General features: G+C 43.7%; 1 protein-coding gene and 1 long non-coding RNA gene across 13 annotated transcripts in view; one reads left to right on the plus strand and one right to left on the minus strand.

Annotated features, from left to right (window-relative positions):
* The window catches only part of Dnah11 (dynein, axonemal, heavy chain 11), a 316,394-nt gene that overhangs the window by 18,016 nt on the left and 275,636 nt on the right, over positions 1-22,742 (minus strand). For all 12 annotated transcript variants that reach the window (XM_039078094.2, XM_063262810.1, XM_039078093.2 and 9 more), the window contains 7 exons: positions 20,590-20,760; positions 19,515-19,637; positions 16,096-16,289; positions 14,775-14,923; positions 13,824-13,951; positions 9,610-9,837; positions 3,537-3,728 (listed from right to left, as the gene is read on the minus strand). In XM_039078094.2, the coding sequence (XP_038934022.1) occupies positions 3,537-3,728; positions 9,610-9,837; positions 13,824-13,951; positions 14,775-14,923; positions 16,096-16,289; positions 19,515-19,637; positions 20,590-20,760 (1,185 nt within the window). The remainder of the gene's footprint in view (positions 1-3,536; positions 3,729-9,609; positions 9,838-13,823; positions 13,952-14,774; positions 14,924-16,095; positions 16,290-19,514; positions 19,638-20,589; positions 20,761-22,742) is intronic.
* Positions 11,138-13,075, plus strand: LOC120093173 (uncharacterized). The gene is made up of 3 exons (XR_005486265.2): positions 11,138-11,323; positions 11,563-11,658; positions 12,812-13,075. It is a non-coding gene; the product is annotated as an uncharacterized LOC120093173 (long non-coding RNA).

Genomic DNA, 22,742 nt, shown 5'->3' on the forward strand with positions numbered 1-22,742 from the left:
AAACGGAGTCATCTTTGTAACAGGTTATGCGGGCACAGTTGTATATTGGAATTCCATGTGAAACTCCTGACGTGTTTCCCAGTGCTTTCCAGTCTCACCTGCTGTCCTACTTAAGTTTTTATTGCTGTAATACAACATTGACCAAATCCAACTTGGGGGATTGATTGGGTTTATTAAGCCTACAGGTTATAGTCTACCGTGGAGGGAAGCCAAGGCTAGAACAGAAGCAGAAATCATACAGGAAGACTGCTGGCTGGCTTGCTCAGCTACCTTTTGTATGCACTCCAGGCCTTCCCACAGTAGGCTGAATCTCTGCACCATCGATTAGCAGTTTAGGAGATGCCTCCCAGGCATGACAATCAAACTGAAGGAGGCAGTTCTTCTGCTGAGGTTCCCTCTTCTCAGGAGAGTCTAGTTGATACCCTACCCCAAGGCCCATCCCCACCCCCACCCCACCCCCATCTAATGTCTTTACCGTGGGACTCAGGTAGACATTTGCTTTCCATCGCTTTTGCAAAGACCGGGCACACGACTGTTCTGTGGGGCAGTGACTACCATACCATGTTTTATTCGCTGTATCTCCTTCTTTGCTGGCTTCACAGAGTTCAAGCCTCTCCCTGCTACCCCTTCCCTTCCTCTGGGTTTGCAAAACATGCCAGTTTGTGATGAAGCCTTTCGAGACAGGAACCTTTGTACCCCCGGTGGCAGTCTATTGCTTCCCGACAGTTCAAGTAAAATCATAATTATAGCCTTCCCCGTGGCATGATGTGACAGAACAGAGCGAGTCAAATTGCTGAGGCCATTCCAACGTGCTTGCTACAAGTTCATAGGAATTTGAAGAAACGAACCTAAAATGTGTCTTTCTCTTAAGCTGGTTTGATATGGATGAGAAATGCGAGGAGTAGCTACAGTACAGGGCCCTTTCTGTCATGCCACAGACGCCTTCTGCAGAGCAGAATTGGATAGGAACAGACTTACCTGTATTTCCCGTTCAGGTTGAACAAATGCCCTGCATGCCAGTAGTCAATATGTACTTCGCTCATAATTTTAATCAGCTAGGTCTGTTCTTCCAATTATCGATTCTTTCTCCTGCGCTTCATCTTTGGTCTTTAAAAACCTTGCATGGGGGAGGGTGTGTTGGGCACAGATGTGTGCAGTTTGCACACAACATGTGCACATGTATAGACCAGAGGCGGACATCAGGTATTCTCAGTTATTTATTTTACCATGGTGTTTTCCTTAAAGCCAGGGGCTCTCATTTAGCTTGGAGCTCATGGATCTGCTAAAGGAGAGCTCTAGACATCTGCCTGCCAGGCCTTTCCAGCACCATGATCCGAGGCATGGACTTCCATATGTAGCTTTTTATGCTTACACTGAGGAGCTGAGCTTGGGTCCTCATGAAGCAAGCACTTTAGTGGTTGAGCTGCCTCCCTAACCTGTAACTACTGTCTTTTAATGCCTTCTTGTAAAGAGCTGTGGTGGTTTGAATGAGAAGTATCCCTTGTAGTCTCCAGAATTTGAAGACTTGACCTCTAGTTGGTGATGCTGTTAGGGGAGGTTTAGAAGGTACATCCCTGCTGGAGGGAGTAACACCACTGGATCACTGAGGGTGAGCTTTGAGATTAAAAGCTTTGCCTGTCTCCAGTCTTCACTCTCTGCTTCATGCTCAGGGTGAGATGCAATCTCTCAGCTTCCTGTCCCTGCAGCAAGGCCTGCCACCTTCTGCCATGCTGTCTCTGGCATCAGGGTCCCTAACCTTTTGGGACCGTAAGCCAAAATAAACTCAGTTCTTATATCAGTTATCTGGGCCATGAAGTTTTATTTCAGCAACAGAAACGTACCTGATACAAGAACGTTTTTGTACAACCAAGTAGTAATGTGCATGTTAAATTCATTCCGAGATCTTGATAACTTGCATTGTAATGTGTGGCAAGTGACTTTGGCTAAGATATCAGACATGACGGGTTAAACAGGCAAAGCCCACAGAAGGAACAGCAGGGCACAGTGCACTTTACCCCACCAACTGCGGTGCTGCTGTGAAGGCTGGAGAAGAACATGAGCCTTCTCTCCTGCCCTTCCCTCCTTGTGTGCCTCTATTGTGTACAGAGCTCAGCTGACAGAGGACTACCACCTGGATCCAGACATTAGCGGAAGTATTAACTGGCCTGTTTCTTCCTTTAGAACTGTTAGAATAATTGTATGTGCAGTAGTTTACACGAAGCATGCTGAGATCCACGGGGCCTGGTGGAGTGGGCCTGTAATCTGAGCTACCCAGGAGCCCAAGGCAAGAGACTCAAATTCAAGCCAGTCTGGGCTAAAGAGTGAGTTCAAAGCCAAGCCTGGACAACGTAGTGAAACCCTATCTCAAAACAAAAAGGAAACAAACTTTTTTAGAGGAGAGCCGAGGATTTATCTCGGTGGTAATGCCCTGGCCTAGCATGTATGGAGTCTTAAATTCAGTCTCTAATACTAAATGAAATAAAATAAAGTAAAATAAAAAATAAAAAACAAAAGCAAGACAAACAATGAAAGAAGAAAAAAATGACTGGACCATTGATCACAAACCATATAAAACCCATTTACTTTGAAAGGACACACTTGGAATATGTCTGTGGGGAGAAGGCACCGCTGATACACACGTCTTGTGTGTGTGTACTGTCATAGCAGTCAAGCTGCCTCCCAACCTAAGAAACACTGTGGAAAACCTGTGACGACGATTACCAAAAGAGCAATAAGCTATCCTTTCATTAGAAACATGGATAGGAAGTCTATAAAGGACTTCCTATAAAGAAAGTCCCTTTCTAGGCAGCCTCTGATCAGCTTGACAAACATGGCTACTGATGTCACTTAGTGGGAAAAGTTCCCTTGTGGAGATGATGCTGGCCCAGCCCCGCTTAGGAACTAATGCTCTTCTCATCTCCAACCCAACCTCGTGGTTCAAGAGTTTACACAACTGTTCTCAGCGCAAGGCTTTCCCACACCCATCTGCAAATGAATTTTCGTTCCCACATAACAATCATCCATCTGCCTTCAACTTCAAATCAAGGTGAGCATTACTGAGAAAGTCACAACAAGGTGGCATTTCTAATACATAATAATGACATGCGCAGGAAACGCACCATTATTTATACGTGTGACGCACTGTAAATTGCTTCCATCATCAAAACTAATTGTGGTGATTATTAATGCGGTGTTATGAACTGTCAGAACTGCTGTATGTAATTACATTTGTGCAAATGCTTCATTACCTGCCTAATGAATCTGGCCTAGATGCACATGTAAACCACTGTTTTTGTTAACATAATGAAGGACATTTTTTTCTTTTTTTTTTCTTTTTTTTGCATAAGCTACTGGTGTAGAACTGGTTTGACCTATCTTATGAAAACCTTTACTCTGGTTTATTTTCACACTTGGCGGATGATGCTTATGCAGTGTTGGCTACTTCAGAAGAGAAATGGTGGTCCGTTCCATTAGGGCCCAAAGACTGACATTTTCCACGCACTCCTCGGAAGGGGTTATCTGATGGCGGCACTTACGTGAGGGTTTGCCTCTAAGTGGTTGTAGAGGATGTTGGTGCAGATGGTCAGGTCTCCCGGGCTGAAAGGATAGCTTCGGCTCCAGCCCTGGGGACCAAACCTCAGTCTCCCTGCCACGCAGCCATGGAAGTAACACAGGGAGAAGAGGATGCTTTTAAACTCCTGATCCTTGGAGCACATCTCGAGCGTATCCTGAGAGGAGAAACAAGGTATGGCTGGTTAGCCCTCCGTACAGTGTATAGGGGCAAAGGCTTGGATTCCCGTCACCCCCGTGGATGGCTTCAGAATGATCAAGCTGTGTGTCCCGGACAAGTGGACACCATTTGGCTTTGCTGAAAAGTAAGAGGAAGGCTTTTTATTTTTCCTTTTTGAGATAGTCTCTTACGTATCCCAGGCAAACCAAAACTTTGCTATGCAGGCATGGAAACGCTTGAACTCCAGATCTGCCTGCCTCCACCTCCCAAATGCTGGGGTTCCAGGACTGTGCCACGTGTACCTGGGTTAGCAGGAATGGGGATCAGTCTCAGGCTTTTGCGCACTCTCCCAACCAAGCAATACCCTTAGCTCATGCTCCTCCTTAATGTCTCCAGGATGCTAATATTTCTGATATCCTTTCCCCTGGAGAACGGGAAGACTTCGGATGACATAATCTTAGAACCATCGTTAGCAGAGTTCTAGGCAGAGCTACCCATTCTTCCAAGTTCCGTGGTAACTAAGATCACCTATGCACATGGCCACCCACTGAAAGACTGTCCCCAAGTCTCTTCTGAAGCCACAGGTGCCACATGAGCACGGTTTTGCTGACAAATTTTGAGCAGAAGTGATTGGCATAGTTTCCCTTCCATGTCATTTGCTTAAGATGTGCATTTGTCTTGTCCACATCACCCCTTTTATTCTGTGACGAACAATGAAGACCGGACAAGCCTGGCACTCTCCATTCAGGTGCGGTGTGAGAGCACCTGGCTTTCTTGCTGTAGTCACTAGAATCTGATTCTGTGTGTTTATGTGTTCCTAGGGTTTGAACCTAGTACCTCACTCAAGCATGCAGGCACCCTAGCACTCAACTTGACTTCCAGCCCTGCTCCTCTGTATTACAGCAGTTTAGTTCAGACCTTAATTAATCCGGGACACATGACCTTCCAATGAACTGAGGAAGAAATATTGTTGAAATGACTGAGTGGCTTGTGAAGCTCAGGGTGTGGACAAGATCTGCAGGATTTCTGTATGTCAGGGGAGGGCACTGGGTCCTAGTAAGCCACACTGACACAGCTAAGGCCCCTATCAGCAGTCCAATACCAAGGTAGGAAACATCAGACCTACTGCTAAGAAGTTCTCTAGCCAGTACCAGTGGAAGGGGAAGCCCTGGGTCCTGCTAAGACTGAACCCCCAGTGAACTAGATTGTTGGGGGGAGGGCAGCAATGGGGGGAGGATGGGGAGGGGAACACCCATAAGGAAGGGGAGGGGGAAGGGGGATGTTTGCCTGGAAACCGGGAAAGGGAATAACACTCGAAATGTATATAAGAAATACTCAAGTTAATAAAAAAAAAAAAAGTTCTCTAGCCATTCTCAAATTCATCAAACGGGAAAGAAAAGTCAAGGATAGGACCCAGGCTGAACCGTTCTGCCTTCTCTTCTTCCAGAATCCTAACCATAGCCAGTTCATATTTAAAATGACTCTAATCTCTTTGGTCACATACCAAGGCTATTTAGGAACGCTGAGAGAAATCAACGTCTGCCTTCCCAGGGGACTTCTGGGTTGGGTTCGCTGCTACCGGCCATCACCAGGAAAGTGTTCCTTCTCTGCTAATAATACGCGCAGCAGAATTGGCTTTGCTAAATATAGTTTCGTAATCGCCTGGCTACATGTAGTTCAGAGCCAAGAGGATCTCTTAAGTTGCACTAAATTAGGCTATATTTAGGTGGTTCGTGGGGATAAGAGGTGTGATAACCAAAAATAAAAATCTCCACAACTAAACATCAAAAAAAGGGAAGATGGTAATAGATAAATGATATAATTTTTAAGGCTGTAAAAAAATGTTACTTTTAAGTGTGTGGTGTTTCTAAGAAACAGATTGTATTTGAAATTTCATATCAGAACTAACAAGATACTAAGATACTAAGTAGCCACTTGTATGAATCACATTAAAGCCTAAGGTACTACACCAAGGACAGTAATTCGATCTATTATCATATGTAACTTGGTTTTATCTTCAGTGTTTAAAAAATAAAAACAAAAAAGCCAATGCCCCTTGGGTTATGATGTTCTACCAGCATAAACATAGAAAGAAAGTGCGAGGCAGGCGTGGTCCTGCCAGCTTCACATTTTGAAACAGTTGCACATCCATACAAATGGTGAGCATCAGGCTGGGTGCAGCTCGGTTGGCAGGATGCTGGCCTATCAGGATGCACAGAGCCCTGGATTTGATCCCCAGCACAGTGTAGACAGGGCATGGTACTGTGGCCTGTCATCTCAGCACATAGGTGGCAGAGGCAGGGGAATGAGAAGTCTAACATTGCCTCAGCTACTCAGGAAGTTAAGGAAAGCCCACACAAAACCCCGCCAAGAAGATACAAAGTAGAGATTTAAAAAGTGAAGGGGAGGGAAAGAGGGAGGGAGGGAGGGAGGGAGGGAGGGAGGGAGGAAAAACTACACAATTGGGATTGTTAATAGGAAACAGGTATGCTTATTGATGTGTCAGATTATGTAACTGATACACATCTTTTGACTGTATAGACACGTTTCCCAGAAAAGGGAATCTATGCTCTCCCTCTAAAACACTTTGTATGAGAAGAACCCCAAATGGCAATTCTTTCTGACATCTACCCTTGAGCTAAAAGCTGTGAAGGTTGGTAGCATCCTTTCAGAAATGGTTCTTTGGCGTCTCATCTCCCGGTGGTCAGATTTGCCTAAGCATTCATTCTGTGATATTTGCCGGGAAGAAACACTGACATGAAATGAACTTACTCATTTGCAGGGAGTATGCCAAAGTTCGGATGTAAGTTCTGATTTAAGAAGAAAGACTATAATGATAGATTTGGGAGACAGGGTGGTGGTTTGGCAGATGAGGAACCGGGTTGTGAAAGCCAGAAGACATGGGTTCAAATCTCCAATACCCATGTAGAGCTATAAGTAACAATGTGGACCTATAATCCCAGCATTTCAGGGTGAAGATAGGTGGATCATACGAGTTTGCTAGCCAGTCATCGTAGCTAAAATGGCAAGCTTTCGGTGAAAGACCTTATCTATAAATAAATAAATAAACAAACAAATAAATAAATAAGGTTGAGAAATGGAGGAGACACCTGGCACTATCCTCTGCTTCAGCATGGGTGTATGTTGTTATGTACATTTATATATATATGTATATGTGTGTGTGTGTGTGTGTGTGTGTGTATTTCCTATGCATATAACCCTGTGCCACACTCATGTGTATATGCACTCATACATGCACCCCCCCCCCAAAAAAAACCCTATAGACTTAAGGCAACGTGATAAACTTTGGCCTATAAAGTGAGTCTAGTCCCCTGCTATGTGTTTTTCAAATTCTGTAGTTTTCATTTTATGTAGTTGTCTGTGGACAACTACAGCCCAAACAATATTAAATAGAAAATGCAGGAAACAGTTCTTTTTTCTTCTTTTTAAAAAGATTTTACTTATTTTATGTATGTGAGTACACTGTAGCTGTCTTCAGACACACCATAAGAGGGCATCAGATCCCATTACAGATGGTTGTGAGCTACCATGTGATTGCTGGGATTTGAACTCAGGACCTCTGGAAGAGTAGTCAGTGTTCTTAACCACTGAGCCATCTGTCCAGCCCCCAGGAAACATCTCTTATATTTTAAACTCCTTGTTACATTATAGTGTTATGAGTGTCCCATTTTACCATTGTTAATCCCTTACTGTGAAAAATTTGGAAGTTAAACTTTATCTTACGTATGTATGTATATATGTGTGTATGTATATATGTATGCATGTATGACCACATACACAATTTATAAAGGATTTAGTATTACCCTGATTTCCAGTTTCTATTGAGCATCTTGGTACACATGCTACATGAAAAAAGGTGTGACTGACTAAGACATTAATTTACAGGATGGGTCTTTGTAAGAAAACAAACATGTTCCCTTTGCTGGTTCTTGTTTCTCCTTTCAATCTTCTGTTGGGGAGAAGGACATGGGGCTGCCATTCTATCTATTATCTATGGTCAGGAAAGAGCTCTAACTATGACAATATGCATGGGGGATGGGTGGGTGACAATGCTGTGGTGACCCAGATGAGCTTTGAAGGGTGTGCTCTTTACTCTTCTGTCAGTGATGAAACATGGTGACCTAGTCACAGTATAGAAGGAGGAGTTTATTTTAGCTTATAGTTCCGAGGGCATGGAAGTCCATGCTGCTTGGAAGTTATGACGAGCAAGCTGGAGATGTGAGCAGGGAGCTAAGAGGTCACAATTTCAGCCACAAACAGGAAGCAGAGTGAGCCAACTGGAGGTAGGGCCAGGCTATGAACTCTCAGAGCCTGCCCCAGTGATGGAACTTTTCCATTGCCCCCTGTAAACCTCCACAAACAGCAACATCAACTCGGGACCAAATGTGGAGCCCATAGACATCATTTCTCATTTACAGCACCACAAGGGACCTGCCTATAGAACTCTCGTGTTATAATGAACATTTCCCAACTTGTTTAAGCCAGTGTTGTCGCAAAAGAACATCTTTAAAAAATAAAACAAAACAAACAAACCCACGAAGTCTGCTTTTGATAAAAGGGTTCCAGGAGCCCATCGACAGCCAGCCATGGGGGCACAGGTGACTACCTTCTAATGAGATATGTGACTATCAGGTTGATAGGATCCAGAATCACCTACAAGTCAAGCATCTGGAAATGCCTATGAAGACTTATCTAGGTTAGGTTAGCTGAGGTGGGGAGACCCAGTCTAAATGTGGGGAATTCCATTCAATGGACTGGGCTGGGGTCTCAGACTGAGTAAAACAGAGACAGCAAACCATGGACTCGGTGTGGCGGGGCACCTCCTGTTCCCTGCCATGGTGGACTGTATGCCAGGCTAGAAGCCTAGTGGCTCTGATCAGGGTCTTTTATCACAGCAACAGGAGAATTATCTAAAACACAGTCTGAACAAAAATGTCTTTTGTTTCAGACATCATGGCAAACCAGTATCTTTGAACCTTTGCATTTCTGTAATGTTTTCCTTTAGTGGGTTGTTAAAACAGGCTTAAAGGTACATGTTGTGAACAGATAATTATTTGCTTTTGCCTCTTAGGGTTAACTAAGTCTTAGTTTTCAAGAGATCTTCTGCTACAAAGACATTTTCTTCTCTAAAGTTATTAAAAAGTCTTTCAACAAATGTACCTTTCAGTTGATGTGTGTAGTTGCACAGACGGCAGTTAGAAGAGCCATTTGTCCTTCAGTAAGAGCAGGTGTTCTTAAGTATGCACAAGCACTGTGGGGAAATCTTTCCCTATCAGCAGAGTTTGGGAACATGCACCTCCCTAGTGAGATCAACCAAAGTTTCGATCTGTGGTGGTATGAGCAGGTATGGCCCCCATAGACTCATGCCTTTGAATTTCAGGTGAAACGTAGGTGTATTCATTAGTATCTATTCATGTAGTCATTAAAATAGCAACGGGGAAACTTCTTCCAAAGAGTAATACACTTGAAGATAGAATGGGGGACTGTTGGGGAAGAGGAAGAGTACCAGCAAGAGGGGGCTCAAGAAAGAGTAATGAGGGGTAGATCTCATCACTGTGCACTGTATACGTGCATGAGCATGTCACAATGAATCCATTAATTTATGCATAATCAACATACACCAGTCTAAAAGGGGAGGGAAAAGTACTGCCCATGAGCACATGTGGGCACATGCATACACGTGTGCACACAGACAGACAGACAGACAGACAGACACACACACACACACGCACTCATATACACACAGATATTTCACTTCACCAGTCTACATAAGACACATGAGTTGAGGAAGGCCCTGCCGTCCATCTCTTGAGAAGGCAGCAGCTGTGTTGTTAGACCAGCTGCTTCTGCTTTCTTACCTGGTCAAAGTTGTATAGAGCAGCATGCAGGTTGGCCAGCATTCCTGTGGGGGGCTCGTTGGTGATCTTAATGGAATTTTCCAGGAGGCCTTGAGGGATGACAGGCTCGTGTTGGGAAGGTGCAGCCTCGGCACTCAGGAACACCCTGTAATCCCTGTGGCTTCCTTGACTGAACTTTTCAAGGAGTTTCTCCAAGGTTCCCAGCCATTTGGCTACCAGATGAACATTCTGCAAGACAGCAGGGCTGTGACTCCTGTGGCATTTCAGGATAGGACCTGAATTATAGTAATAGAATTTTTCCCAATGTATGAACATGTTGCCATGTTGCCAACTCAAGAGAACCATGATGTGTTTCTGGCCTTGAATTCACAGAGATCTGTCTGCCTCTGCTTCCCAGTTCTAGAATGAAAAGTCATGCCCTGCTAGTTTTTATCCAGGAAAAGAAAAACAAACAACCAGACAGATTGGGACACTGAACACACTCAATCCTGTCCGATGTCATTATAAAGCCACGCGCCCAGTCCGTATGACCTATTTTACACAGTGGCTTACCAATCGCTTCTCCCTACAACTCTGCTAAATTCAAGCTCAATTGCTGACACATATCTGGGTTAGCTTATAAGCTCTAACAGGCCTAAAAAAATCTGATCCCTTATTTCATTTGAAAGACTCCTCTATTCACACTTCTCATTAGCATGTAGCTTTAAGAGATGTAAGGAAAGAAGACAGAGCCACATTCATTTTGTAAGATGCTCTGTGTATTCCTAACGTACTCTATTTCTTAAGTCCTAGCTTAGTCAATACATTTACCCTCCCTCAAATACACATAACTTCTCTCTCTCTCTCTCTCTCTCTCTCTCTCTCTCTCTCTCTCACACACATACACAAACACATATATACACATACACAAACACAGACACACACATATATACACATACACACACCCATATATACACATACACACACACACACACACACACACACACACACACACACACAGACACACACCATGATAATTTTGCTTTCAGGTTCATGAATTCCAAATTTGATCTTTCACTGCTCTTTAATTAATACCTGTAGTGTGTGTGTGTGTGTGTGTTATGTGTGTATGCTAATGCACGTGTGTGTGCCTATATGTCAGAGATGACTGAAAGTCCACTCTTTTCCTTCCATGGTGGGTTGTAGGTGTTGAAATCACATTGTCAGCTTTGTAAGGCAAGTGCTTTTACCTACTGAGCCATCTCGTTTTTCCTGAAGAAGTTTTGATACAGTGATTGAATATCATTCCTACGTATATGGGATTATTTCCAAAAAGGAAAAAAAAAACTGTCAGAAATAATGACAGCTACAGAAATGGGGAGTTGGATGCAGAAGAGAAAGGTAGCACAGCACACTCTCAATTTGTGTGCAAAAGATCTGCCAGTCTGCTCTCTTCATTACGCATTTTCATTCCAGTGGTAAACACTGAGCAGCAAGGCATTCTGGGCCAAACTGTGTTCCTCCAGAGTGGATGAGCTGAAGCTTGATTTAGATACAGAGTTCTTTCAAAGGGCAATTGAGGCTAAATTTGGTCACGCAACCCAATGTAACAGTGTCTAGGATTAGGTCCGGAAAACCCAAGAGGAAAATCATATTCAGACGGCCACCCTACTTCATGGACAGAGAACACAGAAGAAACTAAGACTTCCAGCTCAGACTTCCAGCCACCCCAACTGTGAGGAATTAAGCATGTGCTAATTAAGTGAGCCAGCCTGGGATACTCTGACGGAGCAGGCTGGAACTTTCATCTGGGGGGGGGGGATGGGGGGGATGGGAGGAATACGAGCTCAGTTTCTTCTGCAGGCTTGCTATTAGCTTATGAGTACAGACCGCATCACACCTCACTGTGCCACTCAGGAACGTGAGGGCCACACACAGCAATGAAATCTGTTCTTCTGCTTTATTTATTTCCAGTATGCTTTCTCACTTAAAGTTGGCATGAAACAAATGCAAGAACAGTCTAGGCGACGACTTTGAAGTTGGGGACGGACAAGCCTGTGCAATGATGAGGTAACTCTCATATCTTTAATGCTACCCGCTGTGCTCACGAGGAACGATTTTAATACTTGCTAGGTTCACTCACAAGTCATCTGGTGTACGTACGAGACACTCAGCTGCCACCCTGCGTCCTGGGTAACTGCCTGTCTTGACTGCAGGCTCCAGTAAAATGCTAACCCAAAAGCCTGACGGAGGTTGTTTGCAGTAACAGTCATTTTAGGGTTGGGTAGAAATTAGTTGGCATGTGCATCCATTTTGTATCCCTGTGCAGATATAATTTACCATAAATTTTAAGCAATTGTAACAAGCTCCTATTATGCCGGTCTAGTCTTCCTTTGAAGTCTTTCCTTTTCTTTTATCTGCCAAAGGGATTGTAGAACCATTAGAAACCAGAATGGCTGAAGGCCTGGCAAGGTCTCTCCTCTCCAGCTATTGTTTGTGTGGTTAGACAAGTGGACGGTAGGCATATTCGGCTAAACAGATTATACTTTGTGTCTTCAGGTGTGGACTAGAAACTTCAAAGCAGATGCATGACGTCGTATGTAACAAAGTCTTTCGAGATTTCTTTATTAAGATAACTCACAACTTGAATTCTAGGTGCTAAACTGGAAGCTCACATAGGTACCAAAGAGGAGAAACTATTTACTTTGAGCCACCGGCTCTTTTGAGGATGACCCTATCCTTACAGCTGTGTCTACAGTCTGAGCTTTTAGATTCATGAGGATGTGTGTGCATGGGGCTCTGTCATCTATACAAGACTTTGATGTACCTGCCATGTCTGACCAACCACTGTGCTTCTGAGAACTGACTTCTCTACTGTTACCCAGTTGACTCTGAACCTCACAAGGGGACACACTGCCCCAAGTTCCCAAGCCGAGGCTCTAGTGAGATGCCATCTATGCAGAGAGCATCACCAATTCAGAAGGGCATTTGTTGCAGATGGAATTCTGCCTGTAATTTAGGGGCAGTTTCTGCATTAATCCAGATCCATGCCAAGCAGAAATGTGCATCAAGCCTCTATACTAGAGACACTAGGGAAAGCCAATGCTGGACCTTTGGAAGAGAGTGGCCGTGTAGCTAGTTTAAAGAAAGGTTGGTGCTAAGTAGTAACTATGCCACTACCATCTCCATGGGCTAATCCAAGACTTACTTTTCTCACCTCTAGGTGGAGAACAGCATTGACCTCAGAGCTTTGCTATTGTGACTGGAGTGTTCCATGAATTGCCTGTTCAAGAACCTTCAGGTTGATGGTGTCACACACCAAATACCCAGCATGCTTACAGCTAGCACTGCTGTAGGAACCAGTCCAGCTCCCCAGCCCCCCACCCCCTCTTAGGCCCAAAGATTACCCAGAGGACACTGGGTTTATAGAATATTGGACCTGTGTGTGTGTGTGCCCTAGAAAGAACTACAGTAGCTGTCTACTCCAGTCTCTCAATTTATGTGTATTGTGTGTATATCTGATATGTGTGTGTATGTGTGTGTGTGTGTGTGTGTGTGTGTGTGTGTGTGTGTGTGCATGTATACAATGTTCTGTGAACTTTAAAATGACCCACAGATTCTAATACTACGACATTGGTGTTAGCAATCAGGCATTCTTCCTGGCCTGCCCTTGGGACCCAGCTAGCAGCAGCTTTACACCATGACCTGTCATGGCCAGGTGCACATAAAAGGGTCCCCAGCCATCCCATCTCTACCTATCTGTCTGTCTGTCTGTCTACCTATCCATCTATCCATCCATCTCCTCCCTCCCTCCTCATCCCTTCTCTCTCCCTCCACCTTCTCTTCCTCTCTTTTTCTCATTCTCTCTCTTTCCTCCCATCCCCTCTCTCTGTCTTCCTGTTTGTCTGCCTGTCTGCCTCTATCTCTTCCTCCTATGCCCGCTCTGAGAAGGCCTTTTGCTTTTCCCTCCCGCAATGAACCTCTTACACTAGATCCTTTCCATGGCGTAGTTCCCGATAAAGGTACAAGCACCCCTCACCTCTTTTATCCTACCAGTTAGCATAGCCATCTCCATTAGCCGCTCATTCTCCTCTCTTCCACACCGATAATGTGTGAAGGTTCTGCGGATAACTCTGAGCTTGCATCAGGGCCCTGCTCTGCTGGACAGGGCAGCAGAGTGTGGCCCATCCTATGGGTTTGCACCCGATGTTTTCCCATGAAAGCTTTATACTCACCTGAAGGAAGACCCAGTGTCCTCCAATGGCTGCTTTCTCCAGCGCCATTTCTGCCACTAGTTCCTGACCTTGCCCTAGAGACACATTGTGGAATTTTCCAGAGTCAATCGTAAATCCCAGCCTTTTGCCTGTGGGAGAGTTGGGGGTGGAGGGGAGAAAATGTTAACTTGGGAGGGGAGTCTGGAATTTTGAGGTCTAATGTACGTCTGTGGCCACAGCTGCCACCTGATAGGTTACCTTCCTACGGAATCCTAATGACCTCCCTATTGTTTCCAGTGGCGTTATTTTGAGCTTTCTCCAGATGCCTCCCTACATGCATTTTGAAAAGCCAGTGGAAGTCAGCTCCTTTGGTTTTATGATAATGAAGCTTTTGACATTTTGATAGATGGCAGCATTGTTAGCTAGCTTTCTAAACTCCTGCAGGAGTAGGAGTTCTTTCCCCTCAGAGAAAGGAGCAACATGTGGTAGAAATTGCATCCGTTTTTTTTTTTGAAGGGATTGGCTCCTTGGGTAAATGTACTGGCTCTCACCTTGTGAGGCTGCATTTAAATGGAGCCCAGGCAGGCAGGTCACAGCTACATTAACCTGGTATTCCTGGAGCAGGCTGTGGGGGTAGTAATCCAGAGCTCGGAGTGACTGGTGCCTCATACAATTGAATAGACTCACCCTAATGACCATTATTTAGTCGCAGGGGGTACAAGATTACATGAGCATGGAGAAAATTGCCCTCTGGCCCTCATAGCGTCAAAAGGTGGAAAACAGTACAAAAGAACCCCGCATTGTGCCAACCGGATGAATGTTCTGTTGGAGAGATGCTCCAGACTGCTGTGTTGTTAGCTCTGCATTTTCTGCACACAAATGGGGGTGCGGGGAGTACTGAACAGAAAGGGTGGGCAGGAGCTGAAGACAGGAGGGAAGGAAGGGAGGCCGGTGCGCCTCCTGGCTACTCACCAAGCACCTCTAAGTCTTTAAGGGCATCAACGCCTGGGGACAGGATGAAAAACACTGGGGTGCCTGGGCTGCTTTCTCCAAATGCTTTACCCAGATCCAATCTCGTTCTCTCCACGTACTTCGTACCTAGCTTCTCCTCTACAAAATTTCTGTTTAAGAAAAGAACATGCAAAGCGGGAACAGAACAAAAAAAAAAAAAAGACAGCCACCCTCTCCCGACAAATAGAAACCTGTGTTTTCGACTTGAGAACTGTCGCCTCCTTGGGTACACTTCATTTGAGGCACAAGAAAGGGACGAACTGTGTTTAGGGTAACAGTTGTCTTTCTTAGGGGAGCTGCGGGAATCCGAATAGATTTTTTTTAGGCAGTGCATCACTGAAATTGCCCCTGCTGAAATTCGGAAGCCTACGCTGCGTTTGGGGGTCCTTTTCTGGGCACCATCAGCTGTCCACATATGGCTCTGCAGCCCCCAAATCTCCTGCCGCATTCCTCCATTACTTATTAACAGTTCATTAGATTTGCCACAGTGCAATTTTCCAGCCTGCTGGGCTTCCCGTGAATATACAAATGCTTTGGAGGGGTGTTTCCCACAGGGGAATGCAATTAAGCAGGGGTTATTTTCCAGGAGCATCAGACCTAGCAGAAAGCAAGGACTGCGAAGCAGAGTGAACTTGTAAAGCAGTGTTCCACAGAGGCCATTGCAGAGGGGAAAATTGGTCAAACTAGACAAAGCAAAGGAAGAGAGCCCAGAGGCATGTGGATGCTGAGGAAGAAACGCAGCACACAGGGCATGGAGCTGGGAACAACACCTTGGTTGGCGAATTCAAATTAAGAGAAGACTGGGGTGAATTAAACAGTGTGTTACTATCTAGAGGCCAAGAGGGCAGAGGAAAGGGCCCTGGAACTGCCCTATGGTTGGTGGTTTCTGCTTTTAAAGTGTGGTGACCATAAAATTACAGGGCCATGAGCGGCTCCGTGAAGGTAGCTTGCTTTCTGTTTGAGAGGTCCAGCCTTCAGAGCCAACGTACAGCCAGTAACAGAGGTGATGGGAATAGACAGACCATCCATGCTCTGCTCCCACTGTGCTGATCTGCTGATATCCAGACCTTCCACAAATAGCAGCCCAGATCCCCATCCCTCGAACTCAAATTCAGAATTCAGCTGTTTGGAAGGATGTGAGTCTCCATCCTTCAATGGTTCACCGTTGAGTGGTTAGCCAGTTTTAACAGTAACAGGGATCATAGAAAGGGGATCCTAGCAGGATTTCTCCTCAGTCCATCTTCTGTGCTAATCTGCATTGCTGAAGAGGCACACTGCTCACCTCAGGGCATATGTCATCCTGTCAGGCCGCACTGCTCTCAAAATAATCAGTTTCTGTATTAAACTTTTCTTCTTCCATTCTTGCGGTAACTTTTCTTTTTCCGGGCACTCGGACTCTACCCATTTCCTCCACTGCTTGGCAGATCCTTCCACATCTCGGTCTAGGCCTCGGAATTCCTCCATGAGGGCGACTGCCTGCAATGCAACACAAAAAACACAGTCCCTGCTTAATTGCAAGGGATGCTGGGAACAGAGCGCAAAACTTGAGACAGACACAGGCAGCCCTCCTATCACTCTCAAGATTTCCTGAATGCTTTTCTGTCCTGCTTGGACTAAGGGTCAGTGACAACCTCAGGGCTCTAGCCTTGTTGACCTTGGTCAATGAGAAGTCTTGGTGGATGCATGGGCATGAGTATGTCAGTGGTGAGGGTAGGCATAGCATGGCTTCTTTGCCAGCTCTTTCCTAGCTGACAGGTTGTCTGTAACTAAGTTCCCTCCATAAAGGCCCTGGTGGTTGGCCCCTTCCATTGCCTCATCCTCCATATTTTAGCAAATGCTTTTTTTCTTTTCTATTCTTGGTTGATTCTCTTATTGCCTTCTTGGCCAACCTTTGTGCTGTCTGCTTGGTGGTGAGGCCCTGAGTTACAAAATGTTACAAATCCATAATTCTAAAGGGATAATTGAATTAAAAATACAAATTTCTAAAACTATTCTCTAAACCTTCCTAATGCTGTGACCCTTTTTTATGGTTCCTCATTTCATGGTGACCTCCCCAACCATAAAATTCTATTGTTGCTACTTCATAACTGTAATATTGCTACTGTTAGAAGTTGTAATGTGGGCTGGAGGGATGGTTCAGAGGTTAAGAGCACTGACTGCTCTTCCAGAGGTCCTGAGTTCAATTCCCAGCAACCACATAGTGGCTCACAACCATCTATAGTGGGAACCTATGCCCTCTTCTGGCATGCAAGCATACATGCAGGGAGAATGTTGTATACATAATAAATAAATCTTTTTTTAAAAAGTTGTAATGTAAACATCTGCTATACAGGATATCTGATATGTGACTCCCCCAAAGGGGTTGTAACCCACAGGTTGAAAATTGTAGGAGGAAGCACTCCTGTTTGACACTGATATCTAATTGAGTGGTAGACAAAGTGATGAATCAGAGAAAGATTTGACAGAATAGGATATGCCCAACTCTCATGAGAAGAGACAAGAAAGGGAAATGACTTAAGTGAGATCAATGCAGAGGACAGAGGCAGCTTTATTGGGAGAGTTTTACAGAGACAGTTTGCAGAGAGAGAAAAAGCCAGATACAGGTGAAGACACATCAAGCCAGAGGGTCAGAAGGAGCCAGAAGATTAGAACATATTGCCAAAGTTAGTTTGAGATCAAGCAGAACAATTGAGTTGTTAAAGCCTAGGTAACTGTTACCTGGTTGGCCTGCCATTTTGTGCTGTTACTAATATTATAAGGAAACTTCTCATAAGTTGTTTCTGCTGTTACTAGGAACATACCCAAGTTGATTACATATTCTGTAATGTCCTGTGTCCTTGGAAACCAATCACAGTAGAAGTCAGTAGATCTGCTTTGTATAGTTACCCATAATAAGCTCAGACCTGTACCCAGAAGCACTTCCAGCACCTGTGTATATGGTTTTATGGTATTTGCTTTTATAAGCTGCCCTTAGAATGGACCCCAACGTAAGAGAGACACCTGCATCAATATAAGAAATTATTTAGGATAAGACTTCCATTTTGAGTAGTGGCTGAGTAAAGTTTAAGTTCCCAAGACCTCCCTGGGAACTCACATCCTATTTGGCAGAAAGGGACATGAACGTGGGCAACTGACACTCTGATTGGCAAGTTAAGGCACGAATGTTAGATAAGGCAAGTCCGCTCCCACAGTTGAATACCCTAACCAATGGGAGCAGGAGAAGTGTACAAGAAAGACATGTTCCTAAGGAAGTTCCCAGTTCCTAAATCCTGATTGGTGGAAAGACTTGGGACAGATGTTTGTGTATTTTAGGCTTAAAAACCCTATAGGATCTTAACTCAATGTCATGGTTCAGCTCCTAAGTCAGAACTATGGCCCTAACCGATCAGCTCCAGGGTACATGCTCAATAAACTAGCCCTGTCTGACTGAGATTGGTGTTCTTGTTGTTTGGGAGGTGACTCCTGAGCCCCAGCACAGTCAAAATCTAAAAGAAGCCATTTTGAATCAGGTAGTGTAGAGAGAGAGAGAAGTTTTGAGCCAGAACAATTGAGTTGACCACACAGCTAGAGTTCAGAAAGAGCTAGAAAGGGTGAGTTCATTCAGCAGTAAGTTTCAGAGGCTGAAAATATTCTAGGCCTAGATTAGATTGTGTGGAGGCTAAAAGCTTCCAGGACTAGGCCTCTGTTAGTAGACAGAGGCAGTAAGAATCAGAGACAACAAATGTCACACTCTTCTTCTCCTCCTTCTCCCCTCTTCTTCCTCCTCTCCTTCCTCATTATTATTGGGTTTGAGACATCGTTTCTCTATGTAGTCCTGGCTGTCACTGTATAGACCATGCTGGCCTTGATCTCAGAGATTTGCTTGTTTCTTCTACATCCTGAGGGCTGGGATTAAAGGTATGTGCCACCACCATCTGGCTAGGCAATCTAATTTTTGAGAAAGAGTCTCTTGTTGAATCTGGAGCTTAGTAATTCAGCTGTATCTGCTGGACAGCAAGTTCCAGAGATCCTCCTGTCTCTGCCTTCCCAATGCTGGGGTTACAGATGCAATGCTACCTGGATTAGCTCTTGACCCATCTCTTCAACCTTAGCTTAACCCTTTTATAGTAAAAATAAACTACTATATGGTGATATTTCAAAATCTATTGAAAAAAGGTGGAGAACCATAATAAAAATGAAACAGAACAAAGAAACAGATTTAATTAAATTTAAAAAAAATCATTTTTTTTTGGGTTGGAGAGATGGCTTAGTGGTTAAGAGCACTAACTGATCTTCCTGAGTTCTAAATCCCAGCAATCACATGGTGGCTCACAACCATCTGTAATGAAATCTGATGTCCTCTTCTGGTGTGTTTGAAGACAGCTGCAGTGTACTTATAAATAAATAAATAAATAAATAAATAAATAAATAAATAAATAAATAAATCTTTTAAAAAAATGATCTTTTATCTCCTTTGATTTTTATCAAAGATCATGACAGACTTACATAATTACTAATAACTTTTCCTCCCATACATAGACCAAATGCTCTTTTGTCTTTGGATAAGAAAGTAGCCAATTGGATAATACAAAGTATCTAGCATGCTTCTACAATGTAAGTGATGTCTACATCATCTTTATTTTGTGAATTGCCTTTCTACATTAAGGAAACCCATTGTTTGAAAGACAAATGAAGAATCGAGAAAGCAAGTTTATCCTGTACCTTAACAGCACTCCATGACTGAGCAGTTAGAAAGTCAACAGGGCTCGAGTAGGTGTGTTCAACCGTGAACCGAAGCAGGAAGTCCAACTCGAGGGGGTGGATCTCATTCCTTCTCAACAAGATCTCAAAAGAACACACATGTGCAAAAGATAAATTGGTTTCCTCCAAGCTAGTGACACAAGAAGTTGCCATATTAACCAGCCGTGACTGCTGAGAATCCTAGCAGGGTCTACTCTGTGTTTGAAACAGACTCTTATATTATGCAGATGATCTCAACCCTGAGCCAGCAGTGAACAGAAAACACTTGTGACGGCTCATTTTCTCCAGTTCCAATCCCCACAGCAATAAGCAACACATATCAAGTGCACTTTCATATCTACCCCAATGGACTAGCAACTAACGGTTTGCTTATTTCATCAGAACATGGTGTCATTTCCCTTTCTTATCACTGACTCTCTTATTTAAGCAAATCCTTACAAGTTCATGTGAGAACGAAGAAAAGACAGAGTTCTCTGAAGACTGGAGCATGAGGCTCAGATGGAGCTATTTGCTTTACTTATTTATTGTGCTGAAGAATTTTAAATTGTATTCTTAATTGACAAACAATATATTTATGGAACGAAATATGCTTTAATACATGGTTACAGCGTAGGATTGCTAGATTAAGCTAATTAATTATATTATATATATTAATCATTTTTGAAATTTACTTTTCTAGAAAAACATGGACTTTATGCAATGAGATACTATGCAGCCTAAAGTAGAAATTCTGTTAGCAACATGGATGAGCCTATATGGGACTTTTTATTTTTTAAAGGACTGTAAGAAACTCAGATCTAGACTGGCAGGACCTAGAAAGTTTGTTTATAGGACCTGAGAAGATGAACCAAGTATCTCTCACTGATGTTTTTTGAGGGTTGGTTGTCAGTTCCTCAAACCAAAGCAAAAGCCATTCTTTGTCATCAAAAGATTCTGAAAAGGCACTTTTGTTTGCCTTTGGCAGAAGGAAAATGTGCAATAATCCGAGGTGCCAGCCTTGGGTTCCAGGGAAGCTTTCAGTGACTGATGTCCTCACCTGAAAAGCCATCTGGGACAGAAATGTGAGCTTGTCTTTCTCAAACAGTGCTTGGCTGGCATGGAGGAAGGTAGCATAGGTGACACTCTCCATTAGGGCACAGATGCGCTCCTGAGTATCCTCCACCTTGTCAGCTTGCTCAATGGCTCTGTGGAACAGTGTCTTGAAAGCCTGGAAGGTCAATGTTAAAGTAAAGTCATGCTTGAGTGTCTAGCTAGTCTCAGGCACATAAGGGTACAGCTTACACTCTATGGGGAGAGAGGACAAGGCAGAACTTTTATTAGGCTTGAAGGAGCTGCTAAAATGCTCTGAGTGTTCCACACAGAAAGTTTTCATTCTAGGTTTGATGTCATGATATGAGTATGTGTGTGTGAGTGCATGTGTATGTGTGCATGTGTACATGTATGTATGTGTGTTCACATATATAGGTGCATGTGTGTGCATGCGTATATGTGCATGTGTACAAGTATGATGTGTGTGTGCACATATATATGTGCATGTGTGTGTGTTCGTGTGTGTGTGTGTGTGTGTGTGTGTGTATGTGTGTTCACATGGGTGCATGAACATTTGATAGGGTCTTCCGGTATTCACCCTGGCTGGCCTGGAACTCACTTTGTAAACAAGGATGGGCTTGAACTTATGTCAATCCTGTTGCCTTTGCCTCTCAAGTGCTAGGATTATAGGTGTGTGCCACTATGCCTAGTTCATGACCATTATTGAAATGATTCTGTAAAGTTTATTTGCATTTCCTATTTAACAACCAGACCATCCTCTCTTCTTCCATAGGTATACTCCAATTTTATTACTTTCGAAATATTTTTGAAATACCTATAAAAATTTGCCTCTGAAATTAAATGTATTATGTCACCAACTTCAAAACCTTTTCATCCTGTAAAACCAAGTCTCTGTACCTTTACCAACTATTCGTCCTTCCCATACCCCATCCTTGGCATCCACCATTACTATTTGTGCTCATGAGTTTGCCTACTCTGGTGTATTACGTGAATAGAGTCAGGCAGTGTTTAATCATTGTGATTGGTTTATTTCTCTCAGGATAATGGCTTCCAGATTTTACCATGTCATAAAATGCCTCAGAATTTCTTTTAAAGGCTTACTAGTATTCTACCACATGCACAGGCCATGTTGGCAATCCATTTATTCACTGATAGACATTTGGAAGGCCTCCATTATTGGGTTACTGCAATATTACTGCTATGAACACAGTTCTCGGGCTATCTTTTCAGGGACTTTTTTTGTTATTTTGGATATATAACCAGAAGTGGGGTTATTGCTGGCTCACACTGCCATTCTATTTTTAGTTTTTGAGAAAGTAGCATCCTGTTTCCCATGGATCCCCAGGCAGCATGTGAAGGAACTGCAATTTCCCCACAAGGCCCCGAGTCTTACTTCCACAGTAGTCATCCTAACCTGTATGAGGTGACACCTGTTACACTTCTGACTCGAATCTCCCTAATCAGTGATGTTGAACATTTTGTATATTCTAGTTGGCCATTTTCATCTCCTTCTTTATTAAAATTTCTATTCGAGTCCTGATAATATTTTTACCAGGTCATTTGACCATAAATTCTACCAACTACTTTTGTGATGATATCCTATGACTATTCTTTTAAAATTATTCTTAGTATTGGCTTTATTTCATGTCTGGTCATTTTGAGGATGTACTGAGCCCTACTTGGCCATGTGGAGGGATGGCGTGACATGGTTTCCTGCCCCTGGATCAGAGTTGGCAGGGCATGGGCCTCCACAAGTGTTGATAATTGCTGGGCATAAAACTAATAAATACATACAAACTTCATGTTTCTCCTTCAGGAAATATTCTCCCTGCCAAGGTTATCAGGGAATGTCCTCTCTGTCAAAAGTTAATGACTCCCTGACAATCAGAGATAGCACAAGTCCAGGAAGGTAAGGACATGTCTAATGTCTCAGGAAATGGTGAAAAGTGAGAACTTCAGGACAGCCCTTAAGGTTATGGGAAAGAACTCTGAAAACATGAATTCCAACATATATAGTTTCTCAACTATGCAAAATATAGGGATGCAGTATGAAGTCTATGAGCAGCTTGGTGGACCCAGAAAAACTGCACAATGAGCCAATTTGTCAGAAAGATACAAAGGCAGGCAGATTTCTGAGTT

Source organism: Rattus norvegicus, chromosome 6 (genome assembly GCF_036323735.1).
Source record: "Rattus norvegicus strain BN/NHsdMcwi chromosome 6, GRCr8, whole genome shotgun sequence".
In the NCBI taxonomy this organism is placed as follows: Eukaryota; Metazoa; Chordata; class Mammalia; order Rodentia; family Muridae; genus Rattus; species Rattus norvegicus.